This window comes from Chrysemys picta, chromosome 1, assembly GCF_011386835.1.
Source record: "Chrysemys picta bellii isolate R12L10 chromosome 1, ASM1138683v2, whole genome shotgun sequence".
Taxonomy (NCBI): Eukaryota; Metazoa; Chordata; order Testudines; family Emydidae; genus Chrysemys; species Chrysemys picta.
Genome location: NC_088791.1, coordinates 7,136,320 through 7,153,996, shown reverse-complemented (window position 1 = coordinate 7,153,996; position 17,677 = coordinate 7,136,320). Strand labels below are relative to the sequence as shown.

General features: G+C 53.6%; 1 protein-coding gene across 1 annotated transcript in view; it reads left to right on the top strand.

Moving 5' to 3' along the window:
- LOC101943326 (uncharacterized) overlaps nucleotides 1–17,320 on the top strand; it is a 39,925-nt gene extending 22,605 nt beyond the window's left edge. Inside the window, exons 11-20 of the mRNA XM_065552263.1 lie at nucleotides 1,084–1,267; nucleotides 2,066–2,165; nucleotides 3,243–3,361; nucleotides 10,186–10,223; nucleotides 11,377–11,489; nucleotides 11,951–12,099; nucleotides 13,874–13,968; nucleotides 15,017–15,095; nucleotides 15,826–15,934; nucleotides 16,620–17,320. Coding sequence (XP_065408335.1) covers nucleotides 1,084–1,267; nucleotides 2,066–2,165; nucleotides 3,243–3,361; nucleotides 10,186–10,223; nucleotides 11,377–11,489; nucleotides 11,951–12,099; nucleotides 13,874–13,968; nucleotides 15,017–15,095; nucleotides 15,826–15,934; nucleotides 16,620–16,693 — 1,060 coding nt within the window. The 3' untranslated portion in view covers nucleotides 16,694–17,320. The remainder of the gene's footprint in view (nucleotides 1–1,083; nucleotides 1,268–2,065; nucleotides 2,166–3,242; nucleotides 3,362–10,185; nucleotides 10,224–11,376; nucleotides 11,490–11,950; nucleotides 12,100–13,873; nucleotides 13,969–15,016; nucleotides 15,096–15,825; nucleotides 15,935–16,619) is intronic.
- Nucleotides 17,321–17,677: the final 357 nt, after the last annotated feature.

The following is a 17,677-nucleotide window of genomic DNA, read 5'->3' as shown; positions in this document are numbered from 1 at the left end:
CTCTTGTGTAATTCCCCTCCTTCCCCATTCTGAAGCTGTATTGTGACATCTCGCCGGCGAACGGCGTAACAGGGCAAAACGTGACTCTCCTTGTCTTCTCTTCCCCCTCCCCTTCCCCCCCGAATCTCACACCCTCCTTGCTGGGAGGGGTCCTGGTTGCTACTTGAGCAGATCATTCCTGTGATAGGCCATGGGCTTCTTGTGGCAAAGCAGGCTGTGCAATCGAGCTGAAGGCATGAGCTCCCCGTGGGATTCTTGGACTCCCGGTGGAATGTCACTGTGTGTAGCTGGCTCATCGCTCTGTATCCAGGCCCTGCCCCTGCTGTCTCTGGGGTGGAATATGGAGCCCTCCTACGCAGCGGCGGATTAGCCACTGGGCCAACAAGGCCCATGCCTGGGGGCCCTGGAAAAATGGGCCCAGACCTGCTCCAGTTGGGGTGCAGGGGCTTGTCACACTCCACCCCCCCGCCCAGCACTCCAGGCGGAGTGGGGCAAGCCCCGGCTGGAGTGCCAGACAGAGCAGGGGGGGGACTGCAGGCGGAATGGGTGGGGAGGGGCCCCCACTTGCTCTAGCCCAGGGCCCCATAATACCCTAATCTGCTCCTACACTAACCCCACAGGCTGTTCTAGAAAGGGCGGCTGCATGCGGTATCCGCGGCAGGAAAGCTTGCCAAGATGACGCTAAGCTGTCCAGCCACGTGTGCGGCAGCACAGCCAGTAGCCCAGGACCCCCAGCACCGGGCAGAGCCACTGACGTGACCCCACTTCCAGCAGCTCTTGGCTGGTCCTCGGGTTTCCACTTCAGTGCTGCCCTGTTTAGCTTGAGCGTGCAGCACAAAGGGGCGTAACGACAGCCCTGCTGGGGAACAGATTTGTAGAGGACGGCGGCACCCTCCCTAAAACAATCAGACGTGCCCTAAAGTCCCTTTGTGAGGGCTGGGAGCCAGGTGGCTCCAATATAGAAGGTTGCACCAGTAGCCGGAATTCTCCTGCTCACGCTGAATGATCCATCAGATTGTCTCCACCCAGGATCTGTCTCCAGCCTCCCTCTGCTCACTAACCCCCTGCCTTCGTGTGACTTAGTATTTCAGCTCAGAGTAACTTTGCGGTGGGGGCTGTGGTGAATGCCTCCTTTGGCTCCATCATAGAGCTGACCTTCTACATCACGGCGCTGATCAAGGGCTCCCGGGAAGGGAACAAGTGTTACGAGGAGATTGTGAAGTCGGCCTTGACGGGGACCCTGCTGGGCTGTGTCCTCCTCGTGCCGGTGAGTCTGGCTGGAGGCTCGTGGCCTGGGGCTGTGCTCCGGGCTCCGCTGTCGGAGCGGGCAGCTTCTGGTAGTTCTGCCATCAGACTCGCCCCCCCGCCCCCGGCCGACCTTTTTCCTCTTAGAACAGGGGCAGGCAAACTTTTTTTTTGGCCAGAGGGCCACATTGGGGTTGCAAAACTGTATGAAGAGCCAGGTAGGGAAGGTTGTGCCTCCCCAAACAGCCTGGCCCCTGCCTCCTATCTGCCCCCTCCCACTTCCCACCCCATCACTGCCCCCCTCAGAACCTCCAGCCAATCCACAGCTCCCCCCCGTTCCTTGTCCCCTGACTGCCCCGCCCCCTGACAGGCCCCCTCCGGGACTCCCACACTTATCCAACACCCCCCCCCCCCAAACCTCTGCCCTATCCAACCGCTCCCTGTCCTCTGACCGCCCCCTGGGACCCTCCGCCCTTTATCCAACCCCCCCGGCCCACTTACCATGCTGCTCAGAGCAGCATGTCTGGCTGCCACACCGGCCGGAGCAAGACACGCTGCCGCTCTGCTCGACAGGAGCGCACCGCTCCGCCGCCCAGAGCGCAGCCTGTGCGGCGGCATGGCTGCAGGGGAGGGAGACAGCAGGGGAGGTGCCGGGGTCTAGCCTCCCCGGCCGGGAGCTCAAGAGCCGGGCACGACGGTCCCGCAGGCCGGATGTGGCCCGTGGGCCGTAGTTTGCCCACCTCTGCCGTTTGAAATGCACCTCAGCTGAAGCGGCCCAAGGCTCAGGCGTGATAACTGAGCGTCCCCTGTTCCTTTCAAGGGCTTGTGCATGGTGATTGGAGGCATCCGCCACCAGGAGCAGAGGTTTAACAGCAGATCGGCAGGCGTCAGCTCTGCCCTGCTCTTCCTCTCCGTGGGAGGTAAGCAAGAAACTGGCCATGTGCTGAAGTCCTGGGTACAGAAATGAGACAGAAATGCACCGTCTCCTAACCTGAACGTGTTGGCCACATGCACTGACCATGCCTGTCTCTTACAGGCTGTCCCCATCTTCCGATCTCAAGGCCTCTCCAGTGAAGCCTGGCTCTGCTGCAGGGCTCCAGCCTTGAGGGATAAATGTACCCTGTGCACATCCCCTGGGGGTTATGACCTAGGTTCAGGCTGGTTTTGTGGCGCTCCATCTCTGCTCCGTCCCTTCGATTGGCAGCGCCCATTGCAAATTTGGGACAGTCTGGAGTTGCACACTGCTCACAGCCCATCATTGCAGGGAGGTGCCCACAGTTCCAGGGAGCTGCGTGGGACACCCTCCTGTGCATAAAGCAGCTCCTCGAGCTAGAGGTGGGGTGCCCTGAGCAGGACGTATCGCCCCTCTTACTTCCCCTGGGTACTGGACACCTTGACTCCTAGGGGGGTTACTTCCATCCAGCTGGCTGGCATAAAATGGGTTTGGCTCTGCCTAGGTCCTGGGAGCGGACAGGTGTCCACTTCAGAGTGGCCATGCAGTCAGGATGTGTTGCCTTTTATCAAAAAGCCAGGGATTGAATAGACACAAACTCTACTCTTGTGTAGGGAGTGGGGCCCTCGGGGAATGGTCAGAGCACACTGGTGGGGAAGCGTGTACTGTTCCTTGGACAGAGGATGTGTGTTCTTGGGCTCTGGTGGGTTGGGAACAACCTATTAAAGGGACTGTTATTCCCTAATGGCCCGTCTCCAGGCATGGTGGCCAGATGGAGGGGGGATAGGCGGGAATTCCTCTTAGCCAGCTGCTGGAGAGGAGAATCGGCACTTATTTGGCCCGCAGCGAAGTGGGACTCTGTGCTCTGCAGTTCATTCAGTCTCTGCAGCCGGATGTGGCCAAAGTCTTGATCAGCTTCCCAGCGGAAGTGTGGTGTCTCTTGCACCCTCTTCCTCTTGCCCTGGGTCTCGTCGCCAGTGTTAGCCGACGGTGTGGTGTGAAACCCCCCGGATCCATTCCAACCCACCTTTCTCTCCCCTGACAGGTGTGTTTGCTCCAACTCTGTTCTCCAAAGTCTATGGGAGGCTGGTCTGTGGTGAATGCCAGAACATTACCCAGAGTCCAGCGGGACACTACCTCTGCCAGAACTGCCACTTTGACCTGGTAGGTGGAACCCTGGACACCTACATGTATTCGCTCTTGTACAGGCCACATCTCATGGGCCTGGTGACCTGTAGATACCACTGCCCAGCCATACAGGGGATCTACCGCCTGACCCCTGGCCTCTTCATGCTTGCAGTGCCCATGACTGCTTAGCAGTGCCTGTCCCCTTGATGGGGGCAGGGTGTAGCCGACAAGGGCCAGACTTCTCTGCAAATCAGTGACTCCTCCAGGTGAGATTGGTGGCTGCTGCAACATGGGTGGTCTTCGTGCATTACAGAGGCTTCCAGGTGGGGTTGGGAACAGGAAGGACCCCGTTGGGGGTGGGGTGTCCCCTGCTAGGCCATGACATTCTGTGATGCCTGGTGTACGGTATGTTCTGAATTCAAGTAACTAGCAAAACCTGCACTCCTGATCAGCAGGCAGCTGCTCAAGAAGAAGAGGAGGGCCTTGCTTTTCTGGACAGCACAAATGCTGTACAAAACTACTGGTCCTGTACACCAAAATGCAGCCACCTCTAGGGTGGAGGCATCTTGGAGGTCTGCATCTTTACAGGCCAACTCCTTGTGGTGCATTGGTGGTCACTCCTGACTAGACTTTCCTGTGCTCGGCGGTAACTAATCACTGAGGACTGAGCTGTGCGTGGAGGGTGTTCTGTGTGCACCTTCAGGACTCAAAACACTCCAGTGTGCCAGCCAGAGTTACAGAGCAGGTTGGTCCAGTTCTTAGCTTCTGGTAGTTGGCATTCCTAATTCCTCGCTTGCATCCTGAGGCTGCTGAGGAAAGAATATACTGAGATCACATGGAATGGGGAGGTCTCTTATTAATCTGATCACTTCTCTCCACTGCATGCACCCAGACTCCTTGCTTCCTCTTGGGGAGCTAAGTGTTCTGTAAGACTCTAAAGGCTCTGTGAGATTCCAGATCAGTGTCTCCAGCCTGCCCAGCTAACTTAGGGGAGAATAATCCTTTTGATAACTGCAAACTCAACCCAGCTTGAGTCTCCGATCCCATGCTATTGCCATCTTGTGCCCAATCTCCAGAAAGAGGGTCTGAGGACCACAATAGTTCCTCAAATTCATCTGCAACTCCTTCTGCTTCAGGAAGTCCTCGACACTACCCTCTGCATCCGTTCAGACTTCAGCTTCACAGTCTAAATGTTCAGCCTTTGTCCTGGTGGCCTCCTCCCGCTTCCAGCCGACTGAAGGGTTCCAAGAAGCAACAGCCCCTGTCTGGGCTGGACTCCGTTCCGGCAGCCCTCAGTCAAGCCCCAAGGCGTCGTGTGGCCGAACTGAGGGCTGGGTGGTTGGATCCCACTGTTCTGGTTCCAGAAGAAAGGTCGAGGACCAGTTCAGTACCACTTGCCTCACAGCAATCTGACCCTAACATTGCAGCTGCAGGACTGGAGTCTGTCCCAGTTGCCTGGAAGATGGGTGTAAGCAGTGCCTTTGAATTAGGACCATCAGTGTCTTCGGTGCCGCAGCATCTGAGACGGAGGAAAAAGCCACATAGGAGCAAGACAGCCAGCATGAACTCTGATACGTGGGAACCAGAACTGCTAGCAGATTCCATCTGATTTTTGATAAGGCCACAACAGTTCCAAAGCAGAGACTTGTTCCACCTCCAGCTTCAGTCACTGAAGAGAGGAGCTCACATGGGCCATCGGATCTAACTGTGGCCAAACCTTTGGCTCTGCAGTCGTTTCCTGATCCAGTCTGTCAGTTCCGCACAGTTCTGGTGCATGCCTTGGATCCTGGTGCAAGGCGCATGGCTCCTGAAAGGAGGCATGTATCCTTGGTTCCAAGATTGTCCTTCGTCACTTCCTAGGAAGAAGAGACTGGATCCCGCTGGCTCTTCCCTGGACCTTTCTCATCCCTCCTCTCAGGCTTCCAACAGGGCCTCAGCAAAGAGCAGGATCCCCATTCCTCCCTCTGCATCGGTTACTATCCCTGGTACGCTTTCTCGGGTCCCGACCTGGACCTTCTCCCGGAGGAGGATAGAGGAAGAACTGACCTGCAGCGAGGTTCTGACCACCCTTTTGGTCCAGCCCCTATTGGCATGTTCCTGACACCCAATAGTAGGGCAGACTTGGCAGTCCTGGGGCCTTAGTGGGGGACCACCACAGGTCCTCTCCAGCTTATCTTCCACGTGGATGGAGAGGGGACACTTCATCTGCAAAGAATCTGAAAGCCCAGGATCCTCCGATCCTGCTCCCCCAGTTCCATTGACGCTACAGTGAGAGCTGGGACTCAGTCTGAGGGGGATGAAGAGAGAGCTGCTCTCTTTGGACAGGAGCTTTTAGGACCTAATCGTGAGGCTGTGACCTATGTGGGGGTGGCATCAGCCTTTTCGCCTTCTGGGGATGCTATGCATTTCTATGACTTAAAGCATCCCAGGGTGTCCACTCGAACCTCCCTGCAGTACTGGAGGAAGAGACTTCTCCATATCTTACATCCTCCGTGCCACTGCCAAGAGTAGGATATTGCTGCCCATCCTGGATGAGTTATGAGGGCCAGCCACCTCTGCGTGGCCCACTGACAGCCCATCTCTAAAAGCAAATTAACTATATTTCTGAAGGGAATCTTACTTCCATACCTGCTTTTGTGCTGAATTCATTGGTGGTGGCTGCTGCCAGCAACAGGAGGTCTGGACAGCTACAGTGGGGGAAGTGGGAGAAAGGTGGTGCTTCTCCTCATCCCTCAGTGTTAGGGTGGCAAATTATCTGACAGTTCTGGCCCATTACCAATTCAGTCTATGTGGGGAGGAAGTGTTGCTTTTCTCTAGGCCTTGCCTGATGGCAGGACACAGCCGGTAGACGCCATCTTATTGGAGGGTCAGAATGTAGCTAGACACTCCCTCAGGGCTTCCTTCAATGCTTTGGACTCTGATGTCAGAGCATTGGCGTCAGCTGTGACCATCAGGGGCATGCATGGCTTTGATCCTCCCCTCCTACCTATGGACGCTCAAAGTCAGCTGGGAGAGCTTCCTTCTGGAGTGGAGGGTCTCTTCAGTGAAAAGACCATTGGAAAAATTAAAGGAGATGAGATCAACAGCTCGATCTTTGGGGTCGATGCCATCTACTCGAAGGAGGCCCTCCAGTCCTCTTGCCGATACCGGAGGCAGCATTACCCCAACCTTCAGTCATCCAGTCACATGTCAACAATGTGCAGCCTCACAGAGCCATTCTGGAAAGAGGCCTTTCAAACAAGGTTCCAAATCTAAATTGCCCCGCATCCTCATCCCAGACAAGTCCACCCTCTGTTTTGGTGAGATCTTTGAGAGTCAAGAACCAACCAACCAGCTCTCTTCTACCGTTTCCTTTGGAGGCAGGCTAGCCCACTTCATCAACACCTGGAAGCAGGTTACATCAGACCAACAGGTCTTGGAGATCATGGAAAAGGGCTATGCCATTCAACTGGAAAGACTGCCTCCTCCCAACTCCCCCTACCCATCCCTCTGCAGGGACCCCTTTCACAAGGCAATCCTCGCAGGCATGGAGAAGTTGCTTCTGGTAGGAGCTGTCAAGGAGGCTCTCGCTTACTAGAGGGGTCAAGGTTTTTACTCCAGGTTATCTTTCTGGTGCAAAAGAAAGAATTGAAGATTTTGGCCAATTCCCAATTTTAAGAGCATCTAGAAGCTTTTGGTTCCATATGCTGACTCTGGCCTCCATAATCCGTTCCCTGTTGGTCAAGGATTGGCTTGTGATTCTGTCTAAAAGATGCATATTTCCAGTCATGATTTGACAAAACCATTGGAAGTCTTCTGTTTGTGATGGCCGGGCACCAGTTCCAGTACAGGGTGCTCTCATCTGGCCTTTCCACAGCACCCAGGGTATTGGCAAAATGCCTGTCTGTGGTGGTAGCACATCTGAGGAATCAGGGTATTTTTGTTTACCTTTACCTGGAGAGTTGGCTACTGATAGCTGTTGTGCGCGAGGGCCCATTGAGCCCCATAATCACCACAAGTGGTCTACTTCCCCCCCCCCCCCCCCCTTTTAGACCTAGAATTTTTCCTCAACTTCCCAAAGACTATCCTGTCTTACACACAGGATTTCTTTTATGGGTGCCATACTGGACTCGGAAGGGAGAGTTTTTTTCTGGGGACAGATTGTCTCATTCTGAGAAATGTCTATCCTCTGTGTAGGGCAACTTTGAATCTTTGATAAAGTTCTTCCTGGGTCTCATGGGGGGTTACGGCAGCCACTACCTACAGGACTCCATTTGACTGTCTGAGAATGAGACCTGTTCAGCACTGGATGTCCCAGGCCTACAGTTCAAGTCGGAACAGTCTTCAGTTGATCACCATGTCTTGGAATGTCGTGGTCTTGCTAGACTGGTGGCCAGCCAGGACAAACCCGCTCAAGGGTGTGCAGTTCAGTTCTATGGGTCCATCCCAGACGTTGACTCCAGCTGCATCAATGGTCAGGGGTGGGGCACTTGAGTCACTTAACAATTTGGGGGTCCTGGTCGTCTTGAAAGAACATTGCACATCAGTGTACTGGAACTAAGAGCAGTTCATCTGTCTCAGTGTGTTCTTCATCTGCAAGGGAAGGGTGTGCAGGCAGTCATGAGCGTTACACCGCCAATGCAACATCTCAACAAGCAGGGGGTGCTCATTCCACCCCCTTGTGCGCAGAGGTGTTTCTGCCTCAACATTTGTCCTGTAGCCCTATATCTGGCTGGGGAGAACAAATGGGGATTGCCTCAGCAGAGACCGCTCCTAAATGCATGAGTGGCTCCTGAAGGATCAGCTGTTTCAGACCTTATCTTCTAGGTGTTGTGGACCTGTTCGCAGTAAGGTTCAACAGTGTAGTCATGGGAACATCTCTCTCTCTGATGTCTTCCTGCTGCACTGGAGGAGGTGTCTGATGTATGCCTTTCCTCGACTTCCCTTGGTGCAGAAGACACGTCAGGACAGGGCCAGGATGATACTCCATTGCACTGGTTTGGCCTCTCGGCAGGTGGTTTAACAATCTCCTTCAGCTATCTGGCAGTCTTTATGCACTTCCCTCTGCCTCCTGTCCCAATTGGGGAGCAGGATTTTTTTTCACCTGGACCTGCAGTCTGTACTTGTGTTCTTCATCTGTGCAGGACATACTAGTTAACTCTTAAAAAATGGTCCACCAGAAATTGCTACCATCTAAAGTGGTCCAGATTTCAGGCAAGGATGCAGAGGAAGTCCTGATTCTCCTAGCTCTGTTTTCATTTCGTCAATGCTTAATGTATTTTGAAAAGGGAAAAAAATCAAGGGTTGCATAACTCATAATTTAAAGGTCCATTTTGCAGCCATCTCCATGTATCTTACTTAGTTGACTGTAGATGGCTGCTTTGTTCATGTTTTGGTTAAAAAGTTTGAGAGATTTATCAAATGTCTAGCCTCCTGTTAGACCCTGCCCTCTTGAGACTTCAGTTTGGTTGTGACCACGTTGAAACAATCTCTGATCAAACCATTGGCGGAGTGTTTGTTTCATCATTTTAACTATCTCAAGGCCTTCATTATTGCCATTAAGTTCACCAGGAGAATGAGTGAACTGAATGCACTCATGGCTGATCCACCTTTCACAAGGACAAGGTAATCTTTAGACCTGATCCTTAGACCTGGTCTTATCAAAGATGACATCAGATTTCTTCCCCCTCCGATTAAATCAGTCAGTTGTATTCACTTTCACTCCCTACAACCAAGCCACATTCTAAGGAGAATCTGTCCTCCATACATTGGATGCTAAAAGGGCTCTCACCTGTTATTCAGACAGAACTAAGTCTTCATATATCAAAGGGGTAGCCATGTTAGTCTGAATCTGTAAAAAGCAACAGAGGGTCCTGTGGCACCTTTAAGACTAACAGAAGTATTGGAGCATAAGCTTTTGTGGGTGAATGCCCACTTCGTCAGACGCCTCTCTTGCTAAGTCTTCATAAAACCTCAAGACTGTTTCAGTTTTTCATATGCTAAGGACAGAGGGCACACGCTTTCCTCCGAGGCTACTGCTGAGTATTACACGCTAGAAAAAGTTCCCGTCCCTGCTTCAATTGGACCAGATTCCACTAGAGCTGTGGCTGCTTCCTTCACTCAGCTGAGGTGGGCACCAGTTGCTGAGATCTGGATTTCAGTGCCCGCTTCCAGTCAGCACTAGGCTCTGGATTTGGCTGCTGGTGGATGCAGGGTTTGGCAAGGCACCGCTTCAGTCTTTGTTCAGCTAGGACTCTGTTCCCGTCTCCAGGGTAGTTTCAGCAGTACCTCTGTCTTTCCTATCAGTCACTCGAATCTATTTCCCCATGTTCAGTATCCTCACACCGTCCTGTCAACTGTCTGGAATGGGCCATCTTGATTATCACTACAAAAGTGTTTTTTGTGTTTTTTCTCCTGCTGATAATAGCTCATCTTAATTAGCCTCTTAGAGTTGGTAGGGCAACTGTGTGTGTGTGTGTGTGTGTGTGTGTGTGTGTGTGTGTGTGTGTGTGAGAGATTCTATGCATCCGAAGAAGTGGGCTGTAGCCCACGAAACTTATGCTCAAATAAATGTTAGCCTCCAAGGTGCCACAAGTACTCCTGTTCTGTTTGCGGATACAGACTAACACGGCTGCTACTCTGAAACCAGTTTACAGGTAAGTAACCTTCATTTCTCCTGGTCACTGCGTGGGGCTCTGCTCCAGTCTGACGAACGAATTGCTGTTCCCTAGCATCTGTGGGGAGGGAGACGGGGGTGAGCGTGGAGATCATGGCTTCGGTGTATCATCTCCATTCATAAACCGTCCTACGCTGAGCATGTGAGACTAGATCAGTGTGTTGCTGGAACCAACCAAACGGTCCTGTGGTTCTTGTTTTTTCAGATGGAGAACAATGGCACCCTGTACTACAAACACGTCCAGTAAGTGCCTCACCGTCTGTCCTGTTGCTTGGACATAGTGGATCAGCCCTGGCCCCACTAAAGAAGCACATGAGAGCTGTGATGATCCCTAATGGGATGCCCAAGCACCTTCCACGCTCCATTGCTTTCATGCTTCTCTCGGTGCTTTGTCTGGAGGTCCAAGCCAGCTTCCCCTACGGGAGCAGGGGCTGATCCTGGGCTCTGCCACTGGCTTACCCATGTGGTCTCAGTCTCATCTGTAGCCTAATACCTGTCTCCTGGGGGGAAATGACTGTCTCCAGTGTCTGGGGAACACGTGCTGCTCTCTTCTTAGCTGAACCCCCAGCCCTAAGTCCCATCAGCCATGGACACAACAGGGCCCGATTATCTCTGCAGCGCCATTGATGCTAGAGCAGGATGACCCGGTGCCGCATGGAGATGTTAATGTAATGGCCAAGTTTCCGATTCCCATCGGATAGTACTTGGGAGGGGGGCTCTTTACAGGGCGTTGTGGGTGAGGAAGGTTTGATCCTTCCTAGGGCTCCCTCCCCATGGCCCAGCTCAGCTGTTGACTGCTGCTTGCTCTGCCAACTCCTTTGTGTAAAGCACTTGCCACTCTGACCCTGGGTTTCTCCAGCAAGTTGTTTCAGCGTGCAGGGCTCCTGGCCAGGGAGGGTGTTCTTAGCCCCCTCGGGGGCCGCTTGTGTGAGATGAGGTCCATCCCCATCTGCTGCATCCCCTTGGGTGGCTGCAAAAGCAAGGCCTGGCACACCAAGGGTTAGTGGAGAGAAGCGGGCGGGGAAGGGCCTCTGGTGGACATCAGGTGGAAAAACCATCTAGCAGCCAACTGGCTTTGGAGGCTGCCAGAGCCCTGAGGATTGAGCACCTCGAGCCGGGGGGGGGCACGGACAGTAACGCCCGTCTTAGTTAGGGATTGGTGCTGCTTTGAGCAGGGGGTTGGACTAGATGACCTCCTGAGGTCCCTTCCAACCCTGATATTCTGACCCCCGCCCCCAGTCATTGTAGAGTGACTGAAACCAGCCTGGCCAAAGGCAGCAAGCCCCTCCCCCCGCCCCCCCTTGGGGAAGGGCCAGAGACGAATTCCCAGGAGCTGCTGGGAGGGGGGAAGCAGGGGGTTCTCCGTCCAGCTCCCTGCAGCTCTGGTGTGTTGCAGGCCCCTGGTGTACACGGTGTCCCTCGTGCTTCCTGCCGCCTACCTCATCGGCCTCTTCTTCACCCTGAAGACTCACTCGCACATCTACGACATTCACATCAGCGACTGCCACAGTAAGTCCCCACCGCGGCCGGCCCAGAGCGCTGGGCTGACCTTTCCTCTGGCCCAGTACAGAGAGATGGATTCTGTGCGCTCTGCTGTCCAGAGCAGGGGACTGGGAGCCAGGACTCCTGGGTTCTATTCCTGGCCTGGCCGCTGGCTCTGTGCACAAGGTGGGGGTGGGACCTGGTATCTGGAACCTGCCCTGGGGTGCTGTGGAAGTGCCTCAGTAGCGCAGTGGGTGGATGCAGGGGCTTTAACCCCCAGACCTTGAAGGCAGACTGGAGACCCATGGGGAGCAAAGCTTGGGCAGTAATGTCTCCCTTTCCCTGGAAGGACCAACCCAGGGACAGCTGATCATGTCAAGAGGCTGCAGCAGTTGAGTGGGGATGGGTAGATGGGGCCTGTTCCTATGGTTGAGCCCAGGTCTGTGCCTAGGGGGGTCTCTGCTCACATGCCTCTTGGCTTTCTTTAGTGCCCGGTCACCATCACAGCGCCGTGGTCCACTGGTCCCGCTGCAGGGCCCTGATCATTCTCCTGCTCTCCACCCTGTGCATGTCCGCCTGCGCTGACCTAGCCACCGAGCACATCAGCCCCATCCTCACGAACTCCACCGTGTCTCAGGTAAGGAGCCTTCTGCCTGCCCAGGTCCACAGGCCTGTGGTGCTGCACCACCCTGCAGGGAACCACAGCGGCATGGAGAAGTAGCCCCGTAAAGCCTGGATTGGAATACATGGGGCTAAGCCTCAAACCCAGATCAGGCTCTAGGGCCCGATGCCGATCTCACGATGAACGGCGTTCCTTTGGAATCCAGCCCGACGGCCCCAGTTAAAGGACTTGCCAGACACTCGGCCGATGGGCCATGTAACCGGGTTGATTGGTAGGTTTGGATCTGGGGCTGCTTCGTGACTACCAGGAAAAACCTGGACTTAATACAGGCCTTAACCAACAAGTTCTCTCTCTCTGCAGAGAGCTGGGCTGTGGTGGTTTTCAAGCTCCCTTTCATGAGGCTCCCATGAGGTTCAGTCTCTACTCCCTGCATTGGCCCCTTCCCTGACAGGCAGGCAAGCCGGGGTTGCTGACGCCCGAACTTCTGAAGGGGAAGCCTCCGGCTCCGTCACGGGAGAGTTGACAGCGTTTAGTCACATGACTGGGTTTGAATGGGGCGAGTGCACTGAATGTTCTGTGTCGGACCAGGAAGGCTAGTTCATCATAAGAACGGCCAGACTGGGTCAGACCAATGGTCCATCTAGCCCAGTATCCCGTCTTCTGACAGTGGCCAATGCCAGATGTTCATTCCCTCTGAAACACAGCAGGTAATCATCAAGTGATCCATCTCCTGGTGTCTACTCCTAGCTTCTGGCAGTCAGGCTTAGGACGATGGCGCTCAACCAGGGGTACAACTAGATGACCTCCTGAGGTCCCTTCCAACCCTGATATTCTATGGTGGTGAAGCACTGGAGTGGGTTCCCTAGGGAGGTGGTGGAATCTCCTTCCTTAGAGGTTTTTAAATCCCGGCTTGACAAAGCCCTGGCTGGGATGATTTAGTTGGAGTTGGTCCTGCTTTGAGCAGGGAGTTAGATATTCTATGATTCTAGGGGTACGCAGAGGTCTTCCAGGGGTACAGCAATTCCTCTAGATCAGTGTTTCTCAACCTGGGGGTTGCAACCCCCAGGAAAGTCAAGGGACCGATTTAGGGGGGTTGCAAGTGCAGGGCCAGCCTTAGGGGGTGGCAAGCAGGGCAATTACCTGGGGCCTCACACCACAGAGGGCCCCGCAAAGCTAAGTTACATGCTTCCGCTGCAGGCGGTGGGGCTCTGGCTTCCGCCATAGGTGGTGGAGCAACAGGAGTCTGGAAAGGTTGAGAACCGTTGGCTTAGGACACCCAGAGCCTGGGGTTGCATCCCTGACTGTCTTGGCTAGTAGCCATTGATGGACCCATCTTCCATGAATTTATCTCATTCTCTTCTGTACCAGAGTGCCTGCCCTGCCAGGTGGGGAGGGGGAAATAGCCTCTAGAGATAGCAGTCTGTGCTCTCACCCCTGGAGGGCAGGGGGGGACTCGAGCTGGTCACCATTGTTCATGTAGTATCCCCTCCGGTTGGATGCATTTCTGAAGGGTGCACTTGCCATGTGAGGATGCTCCGTAGAACCCCATGGAGACACGACTTCATGCCCTGTTCCCCTGGGGGCCCTTTGCTTCGGCTCTATGCCCACTCTAGGATAGCAACTCCCCCAAGGAGCTAATGTTCTGAAAGGCTGTGAAATCGGTCTCTGTAGGAAGGGATGGGTGAGGGATAGCTACAGGTAACGGGAGCTCGCTGCTCCACAGAGAGCAGCCCTGGCGTGGCTGTGGCGTTCACTAGCTCTGTGATGACTCTCTTGCTCTCCTTGGCAGTATTTCATTGGGGTGACCGTGCTGGCTATGGTGCCCGAGCTCCCTGAGCTAGTCAATGGAATCCAGTTCGCCCTGCAGAACAACCTAAGCTTGAGGTGAGTGAGTCCCCTGAACCTGGCAGGGCTTCTGCAGTAGCTGGCGTGAGTTGCCAGAGGCTAGTCCTAGCCCATGGCTTCAAATAGAGCAAGTGGATAGATGCTGAACTGGTCACCGTGTTCCCTAGCAGGAAACTCCCTTTAATGATCTGAGAGGTTGGGACATGTGCCTAGTGCTCTAGTTCACCCAGGAGCTGCCCCTGTCCGGAGTTGACCGTGGGGACCACTTAATCTGATGCACCAAGTGACTCTCCAGTGTTGGCCAGCAGTGGATTTCCACGTGGAGGTGTCGGTAGCTCTCCACTGCTCGCTGTAATAAAGTCTTGGCTTCTCAGGAGGGTATCTAGGGGAAAGCCATCTGCTCCTTGTCTCAGGTTATTTAAGCAGAGCGGGTCCAGTCTTCCTAGAGCCTTAAATGTCTAAAACGGCCCATTACAAACTCCAGGGTGAAGTATCCCAGATCTCCCCCTCCCAGCAATTGGAGATGCACGAAGCAGGGCCAGCCTGAGAGGTGCTGCTGGGTATTTCTTGGTGCACTGCATCTCATACTGGTCCCTTGGTGGGAAGGTGTCCTAGTAGAGTCCGTGGGACAGGATTTACCTGGCCTGCAGCCCATGTTGGAAACTGATCCCAAAAAATCATTTTTTTCCTATTGAAATCGAACATGCCCCTCCCGCACTGCTCAAGGGTACACAGCGCTGCCCCTTCCTGAAAGCTGGGCCCCCTCAAACTTGCGACCAGAGCGGGCAGAGTGCAATATAATGAAACGGATCCTCCTCTTCCACGCTGGGCTCTAAAAACTTCTGCGAGAAGTTACTTTAAGATCACACTTCAGCAAAAAAAATCTTTGCTGTTCTGGTGTTGGAAGAGCCAGTCTGTGAAATGCCGGGTGCTATCACACTTGAACTAAGGTGCCTGCACTGGATGATGATCCGGGGGGCTCTGCGGGCGGTCTAACCCCTCCTCTTGGAGAGGGGTACAACTCTAATGCTGTGTTAGAAGCCTCGAGGGCAGGTTAATTGATGGTGTGTCTGCTCCTCCTCCCTAGTATTGAGATTGGGAGCTGTATTGCTGTCCAGGTCTGCATGCTGCAGATACCCATCCTGGTGCTCTTCACAATCTTCTACGTAAGTAACGGAGCTGGAGCCAGACTTCATGGTTCCTACTGGTTTCTCCACTCTGCTAGTGGCCACTGGGGCTTTGGGGCAGGAGGAAGTACCCCTGGTTGCAGGGGTTCGGGACGGTTGCACGCCTGGGACGGTCACTCAGATAGGAACATCGTGCTAGTGTTGGCGAAAGGTACTGGAGAAATGGTGCGACTGAGCTACGCGAGCCTTAGCGCAGGAACGGTGTGGTTCCCCCCACCAGCATCTCTGATTTTTTGGAGAGCCAGTCGTTAGTCCCCAGTGTCGCAAGCAGTGGGCTGACTGCACAGTCAAATTAACTCCCTCACTGTCTCTAACATGCTCATTAGCTTTTTAAAGGGGAGCAGATGGGACAGCTGAGATTCTGGTTCACACGTATTAGCAAGAGTGATGAAAACCTGGCTTTTTCCCCCCTGTCCAACAGGGATTGGGAACGTGGCAGGTTAATACATTTTTTTTATCCTGATCATTGACTTTAAAATACTAAGCTTCCTGTGAGGGTTTTTGTACTATGTGCATAGCTGTCCACACCGCTGCAGGTGGAGTGTATAGCCCGTGGGTGGAAAACAGTCTTTCAAGAGTCTCTGGGTAAGGAATTGGGACTGTCTAAATGGGCAGAACAAGTTTTCTGAATTCACTGCGACTGTCCCTGCAGGGCGTAACCGTGGCGGACATGCCAAGGGTTTAAAAGCTGCTCTCTACCTTTCCACAGCCTACCGGTTTCATACTGGTCTTCAGTGACCTCCATGTCTACTCCAGCATGTTCAGCGTGGTTCTCATGAACTACATCTTCATGGATGGCAAGTGTGACTACTTCCAAGGTAACCGTCCATGTGGGCCAGTCTTCTCCTCCCGTGAGAATTTTAATCCTATACAACTCCTCCCATAGCCGCTCACAAACGTCTCCACGCTTCCTGAGCAGTCTCCTTCAGGGACAGGGGTTGGCAGTGTAGAAGGGGTATTGCTGTGTCCCATGTCTGTCTCTGACTCCATATCCAATTTGCTCTAAGCTTAAAAAGTCTTAACTGCAATCTCACCCTGGGAGCAGAGTCAAGAGAGGCCCTTTCATTCGTGTTAATCTCCCCACTAGAAGTTCCAGACCACCTGATCATTCATGATGTGGTGGGTGTCCGCAGTTAACTGGCCCAGTAACTGGAACTTATGTCTGTTGTCCCAGGAGTGGTAGAATCCAGGAGCAAAGTGGATTCTTCTAACTGGTAGATGACTCAATCCCCACAGGAAGCCGCTCCAAAGAGGGTTTTGTCATGACCTGCTGTTACCTGGCTCCCAAATGTGGGCTTAAACTGTCCCTTAACTTTGAGATGCAGTGTGGTTTCACCACCTGGAGCACTTGTCCCAGTGTGAACTTCCAGATTCTGTCCTGAGCAGACTGGCAGCTGCTCCATCTAGTGCAAAACCCACCTTCCCAAATCTTGTTCACTGCTGAGTGTGTGTGTGTGATTCCAGCCCTCTAGCTCCTAACCATGGCGGTTCTCACTCCCCCAGGTACAGTGCTGGTGATGGTCTACTTCATCCTCCTAGCTGTGTATTTCTTTGCTCCTTCCCCTGCTGGCTGCTGAGGCCTGACTCCATGGACCTTGTGTTCTCATCTTGGGAGAAGGCTCCCCTGCCAGGGCAGCTTCTGTTAAGAAATGTGGAGTGTTTCTCAGGGACTCGGCTGGTCTGGTTTTACTCTAAAACCATTTTGTTGCATGAAGCTAAAGAACCTGCCACCGGAGTTTGTTTTTCCATCAACAGCTGTTTTAAAAGATGGGATTGAATTGGGAATTGCTAAGCACTGGAAAAGGGGGGTGTTTTGCTAGTCTGGTCACTCCTTCTTAACCCAAGAAGAAGCCTTAATGCCAGAAAGCGTCCTTGTGTACCAAAGTGCAGCTCAGTGTGGGAGTGTGGCTAGAGGGAAATCTGTTGTTGGCAAAGGTTTTTGAGGAACAGAAGAGTCCTCCTTTTAGACTCCGAAGGATGCACTGTTCTCCTGCTGGGAAAGAGCGCCTTGGAGAGGGCACCAGTCTTGAAACAGACCTGAAAAGAGCTGTCTCCTGTCCTCCCAGGATAGAATGCTACCTGATTGTCATGGACATGGCCACCTCTAACTCGGGCCTGTACAAATAACACAGGTGGTTTTTTGCTGTAACTTGAAATGAACCCTGTTTTTTCCCAACTGTACTGATTAAAGCAGTTTTGTACAAGCTTGGTCTGGTCCTGTGTCTAAAGGGGCAAACAAGGGTCTCTGCAGCCAGCCACATGCAGGGATGTGGGAAATTGTAGTTGACTGACCTATCTGAGTTCTTCATGCCACTACCCTACTCAGGGACAATACAGGTTCTTAGGCCTGATGTTCACAGGGCTGGTCTACACGGGGGGGGGGAGGGGGAAATCGATCCAAGATACTTTGACTTCAGCTATGCTAGGGTTACCATATTTAACAAATAAAAAAAGAGGACCCTCCACGGGGCCCTGGCCCTGCCCCTGCCCATTTCCCACCCCAGCCCCACCCTAACTCCACCCCCTCCTCCCTCCCACTCCCAGCCATGCGAAAAGGGCTG